Below are 18,965 nucleotides of genomic sequence, written 5' to 3'. Positions count from 1 at the left end.
AGATGTGGGACGTGTGTGTGTGTGTGTGTGCGTGCTCACGCATATATATATACATATTTACACATGCGCGTGCTCACACACACACACACACAGGAATGTTACTCGGCAATCAAAAAGAATGAAAACTTGCCATTTGCAACTGCATGGATGGAACTCTAGTTATGCTAAGTGAAATTAGTCAGTCAGAGAAAGACAAATATTATGACTTCACTCATATGTGGAATTTAAGATACAAAACAGATGAACCTAAGGGACAAGAAGCAAAAATAATATAAAAACAGGGAGGGCGACAAAACATAAGAGACTCTTAAATACAGAGAACAAACTGATGGTTGCTGTAAGGCTTGTGGGTGGAGAGATGGGTTAAATGGGTAAGGGGCATTAGGGAGGACATTTGCTGGGATGAGCACTGGGTATTATACATAGGGGATGGATCACAGGAATCTACTCCTGAAATCATTATTGCACTATATGCTAACTAACTTGGATGTAAATTTAAAATAAAAAATAACAATAAATTTAAAAATTAAAATTTAAAAAATTTAAAAATTAATAAAATAAATAAATAATAAATAAACATTTTAGAAAGGAAGGAAGGAACAAAGGAAGGAAGTAACTGAATCCCTATAGTATCTTCTAACTTATCTATAAATTTCAAACTATTCTAAAACAAAAGATTTATTTTTAAAAAAGGTAGAGGAAGAGAAGCAGCAATGGAAAGCAACAGCACCCAAAGGCTCTATATGTAGACTTTGCAGATCCACCTGAGAAGTGAATCCACTATTGGTAATAATATCTCTATGAGTGTATTTTCCTGAATTTCAAACAACCAAGTTATAAACTAATTCTTAGAATATGATGTTTGTAAATTTTGCTGTATTTGAGAATAAGGCAGAACACCTTTGACCTCTAGAATGTTTTGACTGCCTTTTGTCACCAAGTTAAAATCAAACTTTTTTTATTGTTTATTTATTTTGAGAGAGGGATAGTGTGGGGGTGTAGCAGAGAGAGAGAGAGAGAGGGAGAGAGAGAGAGAATTACAGGCACTGACAGCCTAGAGCCCAATGCACGGCTCAAACCCATCAACCACAAGATCATGACCTGAGCCGAAATCAAGAGTTGGACACTTAAACAACTGAGCCACCCAGGTGCTCCTTAAATTCAAACATTCTGAACAGGCATATAACAAACCTTGATTTTCGTTGGAAAATATTTTCTGTCCATAAACTCCATTAAGCCAGTGTAATTCATTGATCAATTTTCCATCAGGACAGGATAATTAAATCATTTTCCATATTTTCCATATTCATTTTGATATCATTGAAACCATCTTCATTGGGAATATTTTCCATTTAAGTATTTTACTAACAATTTTATTTATCAATCTAAATTGTGTCCATATAAAATGTTCCCAATCATTGCTTCTTCCATTGTAAATTTATTTTTATAGCTATTATTTCCAGCAAGTCAGCTTTCACTAAGATTTTATTATTCCATACTTTTAAATTAAAATTTAATCTTAAAATGTTTCCTTTAGAGGCACCTGGGTGGTTCAGTTGGTTAAGTGTCCGACTTCAGCTCAGGTCATGATCTTGCAGTCTGTGAGTTCAAGCTTCCTGTCGGGCTCTGTGCTGACAGCTCAGAGCCTGGAGCCTGCCTCAGATTCTGTGTCTCCCTCCACTCTGCCCCTCCCCTGCTCACACTCTGTCTCTCTCTCTCTCTCTCTCAAAAATAAATAAACATTTAAAAAAATAATAAAATGTTTCCTCTAATTATTATCCATTTTATATTAAAATTAAATTTTGTTTTTATTATTATCAATAATTTCTATATAAGCATTATGACTTAGACAAAAGGTTAATGGTTTGTATTTATTTCTTACATAATCTGTAAGAAAACTGTGGGTTTTGTGAGACAAAGATATAGACTAATATAAAGAAATAGTGGCAGTGTCAGCAAGCAACAGAGACAGAGTCAAAGATCTGACTGTTTATGGACCAGGTCAAACTTCCTTGGAGCCAAAAGTCCTCAGGGTCATAAGCCATAAAAATGTCCTCAGGGTCATCCAGACTGGTCCAAATGGCTGAGTCTAAATGTCCTGTATCAGTATATATATATATGTGTGTGTGTGTGTGTGTGTGTGTGTGTGTGTGTGTGTGTGTGTGTGTGTTTGGTGCATAAGTTAGGAAGAGGCAAAATAAAGGTGGAAAAGGTATTGAAAGGAGAATCAATGAGTTATAAGTGATTAAGAGCATGGGCTTGGGTATCAGAATGTCAAGGTACAAATCCTATCACCACCACTTAATTTGCTCTGTAACCTGGGAAAGTTACTTCTCTATGCCTCAATTTTTCTACCTGATACATGAGGAAGATGTTGAGGTCACAGGGTTGAGGATTAAATGAGATAATATATGTAAAATATTGAGTATAGAACTTGGCACATCCTAGGTTCCAGCAAATGTCAGTGTATATGTGTGCAAATATCTGACTCTGAATTTGTCACATATACTATGCTTTGATAAACCAATAGTATGTATGTACTCTTCCATTTAACATACCACAAACTATAGGAGTTAGCCCTAGAGATGATTTTTTAAACCCCACTCTTCATGTGTAGTTGATCTTTACATGCTATATACAATTGATCATTATATACCACATAACACCACATACACAAAAGTACAATTATATTGTTAAAATCAAGAGAAATACATTATGCATTAACACAAAACACTGCATAATGGAAACATGCAGGTTTTAGAATTTGAGAAATGCAGGACCAAATCCCATTTATCAACTCAGGACTTGTCTAAGTTAGTGAACCTCTCTGTATCTGTTTTCTCACTGTGCAAACGGGAATAAGACATATTTCTCACAAAACTGTGATAAGGATTAAGTTAACAATAGTAAGATACTCAGCACATGGAACATACCCTATAAATGTCACACCTGCGCATGTGCACACAGGCACACACACATGCACACACACACACTCCTTAATTAGTGCCATTTCTGTCCAAATGACCAAATATTTTGTCATAAAATATTTTCATATTTTATGTCCTGTGTTTCAAATGACTTATTCTGGCAGTTTCCAACCCAGAATACCAGATCCCTGGGCTTACACAAAGACTTACTATAGGTACAAGGCCTTAGATAATTTTAAGAAAATCAGTTTCCAGATCTTCAACATCCACATGTATTCTTTCCTCGTGTTGGCCTGTCTGAGAAAGCACCTGTGTCTGGGGTGGTTCTCCTTTCCTACAGCCCTTTGCACAAACATCTTTGAAAGGAAATCCCTTAATCTCATTCTGTGCATCACCCCAAAGCATAAAAACCTCTAGAGTACCAAAATAGAGTACAGTTTCTTTAATCAAGTTTCCATAAACACCTCCAGCTTTCTCCTTAAGAAATAAGTCTCCAGTACAGATTTTCCTTTTAAATTGAATAACATTTATCATGTTTTTAAGTATAGTTTTATTATTTACATGAACTGTATTCTATTAGTAATCATAATAGCAACTCAAGCCAGAAGAAAAAAAATTATAAAGCTTTATGGTCATAGGAAATTAAGAAAATATATTTAAATGTATACGTGCATATATACACATACATACTGTACATACATATTGCAAAAAAGCTTGATAGGATGATCAATAACAAACTCTCAAACATAACAATGGGATAAAATTCTGTGGGGGAAGTGGAATGGAAATCAAACTCAAAGAGGAAAAGGTATGATGTAAAATTTTCCAACGCTAAAAAAACTTTACTTTAAATGATGGCAATTATTAAATCACTAACTTATTTATATTCCATTAGATAAATTCCTGAGTGACTTAACATTTTAATTTTGAACTAACAATAGTAAAAATCAGCCAAATATTACATCCTTTGCAACTAAATTTTTGATGAAACAAAAACTAGATAACTGAATTCTGTTAAGAGCTACACAGAAGGGGGAGAAAGGGTAATCTGGCAAAGCGAACCCTCAAACATCAAGTGTCCCTTCTGAAATTCAAGCCCAATTTCAGTGGCTTGAAACGAAGACCACTAGTTCAAATGCTCTCTCTTCGTTTCCTACCCAACTTTATTCTTTCCCACTCCGCCCGCCCCCCAACCCCGCACCTCCTCACTCCGCGGGCTCGGAAAGCCCAGCAGTCCCCTTTCTACCTCCCCTCGCCCCCTCCTCACACCCACAGCGTTCTCTGCTCTCCCTCTCCTCTCCCACCCCAGGTCTTCGGCGCATGCGCGCTTGGATGCAGTCCCATCCGCGGCTGCTGTGTCACGGCCGAGCGGAAGTCCCGGCCACAGCGGGGAGGGCGGGGGGGAGGCGTCCTTAAGATGGGAGGCACTTTTCTTAGCTTTTTCCCCTTCTGCCCAGAACACCTCTTTGATCTCCCACTGTCGCGGGGAGGTGGGGGCCGTCCCCTACCCTGCACTCTCCCGAACACCTCGTAGTCCACGGATTTGAGTCGCCTGGCGGCAGACATGGCGGCGAGTCCTCTGCCGAGGAGCCGGAGTGGGGTTCGGGACGCGGCGACTGCGGCGGCCAGGAAAGGGAGGGGGCACATGGGACCTCTCGGCGTACCCCGCGCCTGTCACCAGCCCGGGACGCGAGCGCGCCGGGGTCACGCGTCGGAAGGTGGCAAATGAGACTGCGGGTACTGGGATCGGGGGCAGCTAAGGACGCTGGACGGGAAGACCGTTCGGTCCCTGGCCCCGAGGCCTCCCTCTTTGCCCTCCCCTCCCTTATGGAACCTGACTGGCTTCCCCGCCGGTTCCATGTTCCCTGCGATTTAATTAACCTCCGGGCTCGTTTCTCAGTGTTGGTAAATAAAAGCCGGATGCTGTGCCCAGATGTCAATAGTTTGGTAACCAAACGTGATTGCTTTTGAAATGAAAGATCTGCCAGCTTGTTGATTGAGGGCACTTGGTTATTGAGTTAATTCTTATTAAATGTTTGGGCGACTGCCAAGTGTATTTGGCGATTTTGAGCCAATTCTTAAGGTAATGTGTGCACATTTTCATCTCTTCTGTTGAGTCAGAAAGGTTTGGGGCCTGAATCCATATTCAAGTGGATTGTAGTATTTTCTGGGATAAGAAACTTGAAAACTCTAACTTCTTTTATGCTGGTGGAAACGGAGAGTGGGGGGGGAAATCTTCTTGCCTGCCGTTCACTCCCATAGCTTTTTTATGGTCTTATTGTTGAGCGACATCCCAATTGCCTACAAGGTTAAGGCAGTTTGTACTTAGAGAATGCACTTTATGGTGAGCTGTTATGAAGTCTTAATTTAAAGCAACCCACCACTGCGAAGAATCTGGATACAGCTATTGATAATCTGCTGCCTTCTAGAATTCCAGATTTTTTTACTTGTGAGAATTTGCATTTCTCAACATAATTTGTTGGCTTCAATACCTTTACATATTTCTCTGCATCTGGCCACAGAGTTAAAATAATCCTCTACAATATGATTCAATATTATGTGCCAATTCTAGTAGAGAACACCAAAAATCATCTAAAAGTTGGTTAGAATTTGGTTAAAACATTTTAAAGTAAAATTCCAGTATTCTGGAAGTGCTAATCCAGGTAATTTATGTAATGAAGATCCTGGTTTATTACAGAGACCTGACAATTATGTCTACCTCTCTTCCCCGTGTTTATTCCATGCCCACTCTAGAATCTACATAGATCCTACACCATTCTTTTCAATGATGTCTCTATAGAGTTTCTACATTGCATTCTAAACAAAACTGAAGGCCTTCAGCCTTCACTAACCTCTTATTACCTGCTTATCCCCATCCATAAATTATTCTGTAGTTTATAGGTAACCTACCGTCAAGGCATTTTGAATTATTCTGCTCTCTGAACATACCTTGACCTTTAAAAAAAAAATCTTTAGGGGCACCTGAGTGGTTCAGTCAATTGAACATGGGACTCTCGGTTTCAGCTCAGGTCATGATCTCACAGTTCGTTGAGTTCGAGACCTACATAGGGCTCCTTGCTGACATGCCAAGCCTGTCTCCCTCTCTCTCTGCCCCTCCTCTGCTCATTATGTCTCTCTCTCAAAATAAATAAATAATTTAAGTAAAAAAAAAAATGTTTTGTAAATCTTTGCTCTTGGATCTACTTTATTTAGACTACTTCCTCTAATTCCCAAATCTCCCCCTATTCCTTTTAGTTGCCTGTGCAAGTGCTTACCAGATTTCATCCTAATTATTAGTGTCTTCTTCACTAGCACTGTGCCTTCTAAGAAGTAAAACTCAAATTGGGTTGAGATCCTGTCACTACCACTAATCCTGTCACTGATAAGCTTGACATTTTCTTTTTCTTAATCTTGGACTTTTCCCCACGTTTACCCAAGAGTGCCCCTGCCAATTATTATGTAGCTTTATTGTAATTTTAGAATGCTATAGCAACAATTGACATTTGCTTAGCTAAAAAATTTACTGTGTCCGCCAACTACAGAACATTAGCAAACAGACATTTTTCAGCATGGATTGCCAATAATATGTGATACTAAGACTGTAAAAATTTTAAGCAAATATCACTAATAATTAAGCTAATTTTAAATAATAGAAACATCTTTGCATAGAGAAATTTTTTTCAGTAGGAAAAAATAATCTATAACCCTAACACAATCTTTATCATTTGTAGGTTCTCTTATACATATATTCTAAGTAAAGTCATAATACAAATTCAACCTTTATTTTTTCTTTTTCCATACTATAGTCTTTTGAATGAATATTTTACTAGTTTCATGATACTCTGTTAAGTGGGTATAACCATAAATTTACCTAAGTCCCTATTACACACTCAGATTGCTTCTAATTTGTCATTACCATAAGAAATATTGTGAGGGAAATATTCATGGACATAGCTTTCTTCCCATATTTTTAAATTATTTAGAAGTTTGAATACCCAAACTGTTTAAATATGTAATTTTCTTGATACATATTGCCAAATGGCTTTCCAAAGGGCTGCACCAATTTAAATATACCACTACCAACACTACATGAGCGTATGACTGTTTGGTTTCTGACACAAACAAATGTAAGCAGGTGCTTCACATACAATATATGACTCAATTAGAAGAAAAGTTTTCATTTTGGAACCTGAGCAATAGACTTCAGGTAACTAGGCTTTTTGTTACTGATTGAAATTAAAACCTAGGTCGTGATTTCAAGGTTTGTGAGATCGAGCCCCACATCAGGCTCTGTGCTGACATCTGAGTCTGGAGCCTGCTTTGAATTCCATGTGTCCCTCTTTCTCTGCCCCTCTCCTGCTTGCTCTCTCTCTATTTCAAAAGTAAACATTAAAAAAAAATTTTTTTTAATGACCAGGCCACAGAACTTGTAAAATAGGGACAGACAATATAGTCTCTGTACCCAAATGATGTTTGAACTGAGTAGGTCTCATCTATAAATCTCTGTATTATCACCACGAAGGGTCAGTTGAAAGTTATTCCTAGAGTGATTTCTCAGAAATTTGATATTAAGGTATAATTAATTTCAGGCACAACCAAAATTACTTAATCTATCAACATATTTCTACCACTGAAATAGTTTTGTAATCATTATGTTAAAAGAGAAAGAGTCAACAAAATATAAACTATTAACTTTCACAGTTGAAGAGGCCTGAACAAACCAATTCCATGATTCCCTCATGGAAGGAATACTTTACAGACAAAGAAATGGTTAGATAATTAGTACTAAACTGGATTCAAAATCATTAGACACCAGATTGTTAGTCACATGAAGAAGTAGCTAGTTTCCCAGAAGAGGCTGTAATCTCATAATTTATCAGGAAAGCATATTTCTTCTCAGAAGGAAATTCTGTCCCAGGTTTGAACCAATTCTTCTTTATTACAGTCCAATTTGATATTCAAAGCTCAGAAGTACATTTACCATTAAAGTCATTTCCCTCTCCTAGCTTGGTACTGTTAGGCTAGGTATGGTTGATTCCTCCCCTTGCCTTAGTTTCTCTCTGCCTAGATGAGAATTGGAAAGAACTTGTACTTTTGGAATTCAGTGTGGGCTCTCCAGGATTGGTAGATATTCAAAGCTGATTAGTTCTTTTGAAGGAATCTTTCTGGGGGGATTCAGAGCTTTTCCCCACCAGGAATTCCTGACCTTTGCTGTCTTGGTAAATGATGTCCATACTTTGCCTAGGGGCACACATCCCCATTCCATCTTCTGTATTGAATACTACACCTCCAACCCCTTTCTGCTTAGACTAGCCCCCAACAAGAAGGCTATGTGGGCTGGGATCCCTTTTAAAATAAACACAGGACCAGATTCCTCCTTTCCATTACATCTAATTGTGGGGACTCATACCCCTGTCCTACCACTGATAGAAGGTGCAGTTTGCTCTGAATGTGACCACCTCTGTCTGCTCTCTTGGCAGGCATCATTCAAGTATTTCCAGCCACAGCCTTTCCTCTTTACTTTCTGCAGTCATGGGTCAAATGCCAGTCCCTTCTAGCTCCAACGAGTAAATGCCAAGCTCTCAAAAGAAGGGGTTCTTTTAAAGACCCCTTTAAAGACCCCTTTCACCAGGTAGTGAAAGGAAAACACCTGTTTTTCTCTCCCTTGGTGGGACCTGGGAGAAGAGAGAAAGCCACAGCCTCCAATAACTTTCCTGGAAGAAATCCTGTCTCGAGCCCGAGGTGGGTGTTGGGCTAAGGATCTTAAAGCCAGTTTTCAATACCCCTTTTACATGACATGGTAGTGCAGTACCTCATCTTGAAATGTGGGTATAACTAGTGCTTTGTTTTCAGTCTCAGGTCTCAGCTAAAACTGAGACAAAAGTCCCATTTTTTAAATCAACAGAATTCAATGTACAAACCCTGTTAGGATCGTGATTTTGAAAGTTCAACAAGACATTTTTGAGACCAAACACAGGTTGACTGTTAAATATTATAGGATTATCTTTGTTATATATAATCATGACATTGTGGTGTATTTTTTAAAGGCCTTATCAATTAGAGGTGTATACTGAAATCTTTTAGGGTGTTATGAAATGATATTTGGGACTTGCTTTCAAATCCTCCAGGATTGGGGGTAGGACAGTTTAGAGAGAATAAACTTAGTAAATTGGTGATAGTAATTGCAAGTAAGTCATGGGTATATGGGGATTCATTATACTATTCTCTAATTTTGTGTGTGTTTTAAATTCTTAAAGTTTTAAAATAAAATATAAAATTTAAAAGAGTCCCTTTAATTCTACAAAATATGTGCTCAATAATCTTCAAAACTGTCAAAGTTATGAAAAACAGTGAAATCCTGAGAAATGACCAAGAAGAGCCTAAGGAGACATGATGGTTAAAGGTAATGTGTATTAAGGATGGGATTCTGGAACAGAAAAAATTTTCGGTAAAAACTGAGGACATCTGAATAAAGTGTGGACTTTAGTGAAACAGTAAGGTATCAATAATTGGGTCATTAACTGTGACAAATGTACCATCTTAATATAAGATATTAATAATAAGAGAAACTCGGTATAGGGTATAGGAGAACTCTCTGTACCATTTTAGTAATAGTTTTATAAATCTAAAACTGTTCTAAGATTAAAAATTTACTTTTCAAAAGTCCATTTTAATATCCTGTTATATATTTTCATAATAACATTTGAAAATAATTTCTCACTGTAGTGAATAACAAAATTATTAGTTTAATTTTTTTAATGTTTATTGACTTATTTTGAGGGAGAGCGTGTGTGCATATGTGAGCTGGGGGGTTGGGGGGCGCAGAGAGAGAGGAGAGAGAGAATCCCAAGCCCACGAACTGTGAGATCATGACCTGAGCCAAAACCAAAAGCCAAAAACAGTCAGCTCAACCGACTGAGCCACTCAGGGGCCCCTAGTTTCAATAAATCGGTACATGATTTAAATTTTTCGTAAATTCCTAAGTCAAGCTAAGATAGAACTGAACAGTTGACTCTCAAAGCACTAAAGCTGGTCTTAACCAGTATAAAGAAGCACAAACAGATAATTAAATATAATAATACCTCAACTAACGAAAAGAATGTGTTACAGAAACATAGTTCATTTCCAGAAGAAAATATATAAAATGCATGAGAAAGTTTGAGATGTGAAGAAATAGTATGGAAAAATACCATTATGCTTAGCACCAAGTGCTTTAGAAAACAGGAAATATGCATCTGTATGTCTCGACTAAAGAAAGGATACAGTTAAGATTAGATAAAGAAAAACTAATCACCAGTACTGCTGCTTGGACACATTACAGAGGCAACAAATGGCAAAGCCAGTTTATGTACAGAGTGTGCCCAGGCTCTGAGTCTTAGCTATAGCACCAAGATCAGGAAGGGGAAAAAGCGGACGAACACTAGCTCAGAAAAAAAGTAGGCAGCCCAGGCCCTTCCCTTCCTAATACTTCTCAACCACAGACTTCAGGCAGTCTCAGATTTGCTTTTCCTATGAAAGCAAGGAGCCTATCTGGGGACATTCTTTCTAATTCCTCCTTAGTGTGCACACACATACACATACACATACACACATGCATGCATGTGTGCTTATTGCCTGAAAGGTATAAAATCACATTTACCCTCAGATCTGGACTAGTGATATCAAGGGTTCTCCTGTCTTTAAAACCTATCTAATGGGGCGCCTGGGTGGCTCAGTTGACTGAGTGTCTGGCTTCGGCTCAGGTCATGATCTCACAGGTTGTGGGTTCGAGCCCCGCATCAGGCTCTGTGCTGACAGCTTACAGCCTAGAGCTTGCTTCTGATTCTGTGTCTCCCTCTATCTCTACTCCTCCCCTGCTCATGCTCTGTCTCTCTCTCTCTCTCTCTCTCTCTCTCTCTCTCTCTCTCTCCTTCAAAAATAAAAAAAAACATTTAAAAAAATTTTTTTAATGAATAAATAAAACATGCCTATTTTGGGTGCCTGGGTGGCTCAGTTGGTTAAGCGTCCAACTCTTGGTTTTGGCTCAGGTCATGGTCTCAAGGTTCATGGGTTCGGGCCCCTCACCCTGCTCTGCACTGACAGTGCAGAGCCTGCTTGCGATTCTCTCTGCTCCCCCCCCCCCCACCACTCTCACTCTCTCAAAATAAATAAATAAACTTGAAAAAAAATATTGAAAAAAATAAAACAAATCTATTTCATGATGCCTTGGTGGACAACTGAGTTGGTATACAACATCCATTCCAATCTCTTTCTAGGTTGCTTTCCTGTTTTGTAGAGCTGGAAAGTTTAAAGTTACATCCATCCCATAGACATTCTTGGAATTGGGATTCCTTACATGCTAGAGGATCAACCATCACAAGTACAATGCTAGATGCGGAGCAAGGGCATGAATGAGAGGCAGAGGCCATCTGCTGCTGGTTCTGTGATGAGCACAATCATAGAGGAATTTTAGTTTTTCTGTGGCATTGTCACATAACTGCAGCTTCTTGGACACCAGGAGGCAAGCAGGGAGCAGGACGTTCATTTCACTAGTTAATATCATAGCAAGTGTGGCAGGTTCTAGAGTCACAGTTCCCTGGATGTGGCAGTTTCCTGACTGTACCAGCTTCCTGATAGTGGCAGGGGAGATAGTTCTAAAGCCAGCAGCTTCTCAATTCAGCACATTTCCTGACTGCAGAAGAATCTACTTAGTAACTCCCTTGGTGGCCCAGTGCTGCAGTGAGAGTCAATCCTGAAATGTCAGCCTCAAACTGGTTTTCAATCCTGTCTGCACATTAGAATCTCCAGGGGAGCTTACTAATTATACACATACACATGTCCAAAGGTTTTGATTCAGTATGTCTGCAGTGGATTCCAGAATCTATATTCTCAAAAGCAATCCAGATGCTTGGGGTACAAAGCTAAGGCTGAGAACAACTGGCCCAGAGACTCTTTCTTTAGGCCCCTCAGCAACTTCATAAGCCATTTAATGCCCAATGTTAAATCCATTTCTGTTTAAACTGTCTATAATGAATTATTTTTTCTGTAATTGAACCATGACCAATGCAATGCCTGGGGACAAAATCTTCACAATAGGAGTAGATCAAAGTTTAAGCATAATGTAAGTTCAAATATGCCACCCCCCCTCCTGTCAATAAAGCAGCATTAAAATTTTTAGTGCTTACAAAGAGAAGAAACAAAAATTATAAGAAGAAACTAGCCAGGAATGGTAATAAAACTAAGCCTGGAGTGTTGAAATATAACTTGCTATTGAGATATAATAGCACAAAGGTTTAGGCAACCTATATTATATTCTATAAATTAGTTGCAGCATACTTATTTATTTTTATTGTCTACTTGCTTATTTTGAAAGAAAATTAGTGAAATAATAAATTTAAAAGAACCCTTTCAGAGCCCGAATTGTTTAAGTGAACTATGATTTCTGGTGTGTTGCTGCCACCTACCATCTGTCCAAGGCAAGGCAGGTCATGTGGATATGCTATTCAGTCCTTCAGGAATGTTAATACCAGCTAAGTTCTCTCATTTCAGTGTCACACTTCCAAAATAATTTTAGGAGCATGCTAAACCCCTAAATGATAAGCAGTACGTGTTTTGGGGGCTCTTTACTCAATATATCACTTAAATATGAAAGTATCTTGACTATTAGATATGGATGTTACAGGAAAAACAAAACTTACAAGAAAATTCATTCAGTTAAAGCTGATTGAATTCCTGCTATGTACTAGACAGGCATTGTGGTTTACAGTATACTTGTCTACGGCAACCTTTAAGTTTTTCTAATATTTATTTATATTTGAGAGAGAGAGCGAGAGCAGGGAAGGGAAAGACACACACACACACACACACACACACACACACACACACACAGAATCCGAAGCAGGCTCCAGGCTCCGAGCTGTCAGCACAAACCTGACGTGGGGCTCAAACTCACCAACCATGAGATCACGACCTGAGCCAAAATCCAGAGTGGGACAATTAACTAATTGAGCCACCCAGGCACCCCTCTGCTTAATTCTTCTGTTGTCCTAAAACTGCTATAAGAAGTAAGGAGCATAGGGGTGTCTGGGTGGCTCAGTCGGTTGAGCGTCCGACTTCAACTCAGGTCACGATCTCGCGGTCCTTAGGTTCGAGCCCCGCATCGGGCTCTGGGCTGATGGCTCAGAGCCTGGAGCCTGCTTCAGATTCTGTGTCTCCCTCTCTCTCTGCCCCTCCCCCGTTCACGCTCTGTCTCTCTCTGTCTCAAAAATAAATAAACGTTAAAAAAAAAAGAAAAAAAAAAAGAAGTAAGGAGCATAATTTAAAAAGAAATAAAGAATTACACATGCATTACCCAGCAGTTATGCAATTATAAATTTCTCCCAAGGAAAAAATTGGGCAGGGATTCAAAGATATAAATAAAACAATTGTCACTGCAAGTTGTTACAGTAAAAAATTGGAATTGGAATCTACTCAAATATCCATCAGTTTTTAAATTTAAATAAATAATTCTTACACAGTCTTAGAGAATGATGATGCTGATCAGGGCTTCTTATCAAGAATTCAGGATAGGCTTCAGAGGTTCAAATGCTGACCCTCTCATGGAGTCACTTGTGAGTTCTTTGGATGTCCTGTGAGGCCCTCTCACCACAAAGCTCCCTGATACGGGGAATGCTATTAAAGTGACCAGTGGTACTTTGAAATTCCCTTGCCCTTGGGGGGGTTGCCTTCTTTGGACACTTGATTCCAAGAAGGCTTAAACCCAAGTAGCTTGCACTCTTTGAAAACTTTCAAGAGCCTCCTAGGACCTACAAAGTCCAAACTTCCTGGCACGGTATTCTTGACATTACATTATGTGGTTTGAGTTGACTGTTCCATACCCATTTCTCATTCACAAGGGGTTAATTATTTGTTTGTTTATTTATTTGGAAAAAACTAGGTACTTTCCTGTATTATTGTCCCTTACAAATATATATTGTTGTCCCTTACAAATAGTCTGATGATGGAATGATCAATCCAAACCACAGTTTCAAATATCATTCTTGGCATGCACACCAAATATAACACAAATTAAAATGTGGCATGATTTTGTGCAATTGGTGGAGGGTAAAAAAGGAAAATCTATTTTAATGTGACACTGCAGGACATTCTTTGGTACACTGGTTCTAACACTGACCATATAAAGAGGAAATCAAAAGGTATATTTTGGCTCTGCAGTGAATTAAACCTGAGAAGACACAGTAATGTAAATGGGCATTTGTTCTTTACACTTTTAGAATAAACTCATAGACAAATCACAGAAGACAAAATTGTGATTACAGAAAAGAATGTGTTAGCCACCCAAAAAATTTATAGCTAGATTTGCTGCCAGGGCACCTGGGTGACTCAGTTAAGTGTCCAACTTTGACTCAGGTCATGACCTTGCACTCTACGGGTTTGAGCCCCGCATCAGGCCCTGTGCTGGCAGCTCAGAGCTTGGAGCCTGCTTCGAATTCTTTGTCTCCCTCTCTCTCTGCTCATCCCCTTCTTATGCTCTATCTCTCTCAAAAATAAGTAAACATAAAAATTTTTTTAAAAAAACCAAAAAACTAGATTTGCTGCCAACAGAGTTTGGGAAGTAAAAGGGAAGAAGAACAGGTGAAAGGTACCATCCAAGCAAGAACATCCTTAATGAGAGATGGTCTTCTAGTTGATGGAATGGTAGATAGAGGTTCAAGAATGTTGTCGGAAATTAAAGAGGTGAAAGAAACCAAGATTCGTGACAAAATTATGTCGGAAGAAGAGAGGCAGCGGCGGAGAGAGGCAGGGCAAGTGAGCTAAATTTGCACACATCATGATATCTAAATCAAGAAATGCTCATTCTGAGACATCAAGGTAATCACGAAAAGAACTAAAAACAGAAACTACTAAAAGTAGTTACCTCCAGAGACCAAGGTAAAGGACACCACAAGGAAGCAATCAATCAAATCCAGAATATGGGACATTCTGCAAGATGACTGACCTAGATTCTCTAACAAATCGATGGCATGGGGGAAGAAATGAGCTACAGAATAAATGAAATTTAGGAGACAAAACAATCAAATTCTATGTGGAGCTCACATTTGAGATCCTTATTAGAATGATTTTGAAACAATTAAGAAACTTTTGATTATGAACTGGGTATAAGATGATGGTATAAAAAATCAATAATATTTTTAGGTATAATAATGGCATAGAGGTTATATTTTAAAATACCTCTGTAGTTAGAAGCATCATGAAGTATTTCTACATAAAATAACATGATACCTTGGCTTTGCTTTTAAAATACTCCAGTGCCAATCCCCCATACCCCCCAAAATATAGGATAGAGAAATAAGACTGGCCAAACATTGATAATTGTGGAAGCTGGAGTCATGGGGTTCACTGTACCATTCTCTCTGCTTGTATGTATGTATGTATGTATGTTTGAAATTTTCCAAAATAACAGGCTGCTTTATTTATTTATTTATTTATTTATTTATTTATTTATATCTTAAAAGCAGGTGTCTTTGAGGAGTATGATAGGATTTGGGGAGCAATGGAGCAAGCAAGATTGTTTTATGTTTTTGATCTATTCAATAAATATTCATTGAATCCCTGCAATGTTTGAAGCACCATTTAGGCACTTTTGGGAGAGGAAAAGAACATATCAAAATTCCTGTCCTACTAAAGCTCAGATTCCTGTGAGAAGGAAGAAGAAACAAACAAAAATTACATACAGGGGACACCTGGCTGGCTCAATCCAAGGAGTATGCAAATATTGATCTCAGGGTCATGAGTTTGAGCCCCACATTGGATGTAGAGATTACTAAAAAAAAAAAAAAAACCCTGCAGACAGAATAATTAAGTTTTAATATGTTACAAGTGGATAAGTGCTATGAGGAAAGAGTAAAATAGGGTAAGAGAGATAAAGAGTAAGGCCAAGTTTACAGTTTTAAATAACATGGTCAGGAAAGGGCTCTTTGAAAAATTTAACATTTGGGGGGGTCCTGGGTTGCTCAGTCCACTGAGTGACCGGCTCGTGATTTAGGCTTGGGTTGTGGTCTCACAGTTTGTGAGATGGAACCCCACATCGGGCTCTACACTGACAGTGAACCTGTTTCTCTTTGCTCCTCCCCTGCTCATGCTCTCTCTCTTTCTCCCAAAATAAATAAATAACATGAAAAATCTTTTAAAAATATAACATTTGAACAAAGACTTGAAGGAGTTGATGGAGATTACAAACCCTTCTGAATTGTTGACTTTTAATTATGTCCATGGTTTAGCCTGATAAAAAGAATTGAAGATTTCTTTAAAAATGAAATAAAATCCTCCTGCTCCTCACTGCTCCTTCTCTACCTAACAAAATCTTCTTTTTTTAATGTTTATTTATTTATTTTGGCAGAGAGAGAATCCCAGACAGACTCCATGATGTCAGCACAGAGCCTGACCCACAGAGCTCCATCTAGTGAACTGTGAGATCATGACCTGAGCTGAAATCAGGAGTCTAATGCTTAGCCAACTGAGCCACCCAGGTGCCCCTCAAAATCCTCTCTTATTCTTCAGGCCAATTTCAAGAGATCAACCTTCATGAGGTCTTTCATCCACTGTCAGAATTAACTGCTCTTTTGTGTTCTCTTGTACATGGCTAGTCACAGGTATTTCATTCCCCTGTATCATAGAGCCTTTTATGGCTTTACGAAGCATTTTCACTTTCATTATTTTATTCACACCTCATGATGATCTTGAGTAGTTTTTATTTCAAGATCATTATTATTCCCACTTATCAGATGAGAAAACTAAGGCTCTCAAGAAGTGACCTAACCCAGATTAGTCAGACACAAAGAGTTCAAATTCCAGACCACATCCTCTGTATGCAAACATTACTTCTTGACCTCACTCCACTGCCTCTCCATAATTAGTTGCTTCTAAAGTTCCTTTTTTATGTTAAAATTAGATTTGAATCAAAGTACTCTTTGCATGTGATATGAAATTAGGTAGTTTAGAAAACCTTAACAGGAAAAGCAAGCCTCCCACCTAATCAATCCCCAGGGATTTTAAAGGACAATTTTTTTCCAGCATTTCTATTTTTAATTCTTCTAGTGGCTCTAAGTGTTAACTCTAGACATTATGCTTACACCTTTATACATTGATCTTACCACCTTTAGATATTATTTGTTGACTTTCTCCTATGAAAAGGGAGGATTTTGCTCGTTTGCATTGCCCTAACGTCTCAGGTTAGGTTCCCCAGGACACAGACACTGAGTCAGACTTGTGCGCAGAATGCTTTGGTGACAACCCAGGAGGAGTGAAAGTGGCAAGATTGCGGGGAGAGGTGGGGAGGGAGGTAACCTGCTGTGCCGCTGCAACAGAAGCCTCTGCCCATTTCAGGAGCTCTGGGGCAGGAAAGTTGTCAGCAATCAATACTTCCAGCCACTGGAGAATGAGCAGCTTGGTCCTGAGGTGGGTGGGGATGTGAGCAGAGCAGCATGGTGTCCACCACAGCTCACCCCTACAGTGCTCTGATCCACTTTCTTAGAGTAAACTCACTCTATTTTCAATTATCTCCCTCAGATTTATGGTTGGTTCCTTTGTTTGGAGAATGTTGGTGAGTTGGATTACATCCCTTGCCTCTTCTGCAAGTGCTCTCAAAATCATATCTGAGACACACCATTTCTACTGCCAATTCCAGATTCCCCTTGCTCTCAGCTAGCACTTGTGCTGGTCTAAGTGGCTTAGCTGGAGTGGTGGCGAGAATCCTTGATCTTCATCCCTGAGGGGTCTGAGTCTAAGGAGCCAGGTCTACTCAGTTTAGGTTGGCTACACTGACTACTTACCATCAAAACTGGGCAGGTGAGAAAGGAGGGATGCCCTGATGAGCCAGGTGTCCAATGTATTCTTCTCTGTCCTCCATAAAGCTGATATCTCATTCTCTCCTGGTGCCCATTATTCCTTCCTTATTCCTTTCCTACCCTATGTGGTTTCCTTCTCTATTCTTCCCTTTCACACATCTCACATACTGAGAAGTGCCTATGAGACATGTCTAATCCATTGTCCCCTAGGACCGTAAATTCAACATCTTCAAAACTAAATTGATTTTTCTATCACCCACTAAACCTGTTCCTCTTCTTTTGTCCATCCAGCCCCTGTGTTGGAAAACCTGGTCCATAACCTCCACCTCCCTCACCCTATCTATCTACCAAGTTCTGTAAATTCTATCTCCTACACAGCTTTTTTTTTTTCAACGTTTATTTATTTTTGGGACAGAGAGAGACAGAGTATGAACGGGGGAGGGGCAGAGAGAGAGGGAGACACAGAATCGGAAACAGGCTCCAGGCTCTGAGCCATCAGCCCAGAGCCCGACGCGGGGCTCGAACTCACGGACCGCGAGATCGTGACCTGGCTGAAGTCGGACGCTTAACCGACTGCGCCACCCAGGCGCCCCCCTACACAGCTTTTAAAGCCATTCTCTTTCTCCCTCCCCATGGTCACTATCCTCATTCAAGGACTCATCATTTGTCACCTGGACTATTACAAAAACCTCTCAACTGCTCTTCCTTTCTCCAGTCTCCCCCATAGCCTCCCACCCACATCACACCACATCTTTCTAAAAGATATGCCATTTTGCTACTTAAAACTCTTTTCATGTTTAGGCCCTTTACAACTTGGCCCCTTCCTACTCCTCCATTCATTCCCCCTCCATCCTCTCCCACACCTACTTGTTACTTGTAGCTGCCCAAAGGTGACAGAACCCCTTCAGACCCTTACCTCTGTACACTTTTTCCTCTTGTCAGACTCCACTTTTCTTCTGGGATTTATTTCACTCCATCCATGACTCTTCCTGAAAGGTAGGATTGGGTGCTTCTCTCCCAGTGGTCACATTGCAATTCTTCCGTACCTTTACTTATTTACTTGTTTACTTACTTATTTAAAGTTTATTTATTTATTTTGAGAGAGCACATGAGTGAGTGGGGGAGGGGCAGAGAGAGAGAATCCCAAGCAGGCTCTGCACCATCAGCACAGAGCCCAATGTGGAACTTGATCCCACAAACAATGAGATCATGA

At 39.3% G+C, this 18,965-nt stretch overlaps 1 protein-coding gene across 4 annotated transcripts in view; it reads right to left on the bottom strand.

The window, feature by feature from the left end:
• Window positions 1-18,687, bottom strand: part of ACYP2 (acylphosphatase 2) — a 189,304-nt gene extending 170,617 nt beyond the window's left edge. Inside the window, exon 1 of one of the 4 annotated variants that reach the window (XM_045446055.1) lies at window positions 18,669-18,687. Coding sequence is in view for 3 of the 4 variants with exons in the window: in XM_045446052.1 (XP_045302008.1) it covers window positions 4,436-4,574 (139 nt within the window). In the remaining variant the exon portion in view is untranslated. Of the gene's footprint in view, window positions 1-4,435; window positions 4,725-18,668 lie in introns of those variants that run through there. The other 3 variants (XM_045446052.1, XM_045446053.1, XM_045446051.1) reach the window with 3 other exon arrangements.
• Window positions 18,688-18,965: the final 278 nt, after the last annotated feature.

The sequence above is a fragment of the Leopardus geoffroyi genome, chromosome A3 (assembly GCF_018350155.1).
Source record: "Leopardus geoffroyi isolate Oge1 chromosome A3, O.geoffroyi_Oge1_pat1.0, whole genome shotgun sequence".
NCBI lineage: Eukaryota > Metazoa > Chordata > Mammalia > Carnivora > Felidae > Leopardus > Leopardus geoffroyi.
This window is presented reverse-complemented; position numbering and strand designations above follow the sequence as displayed.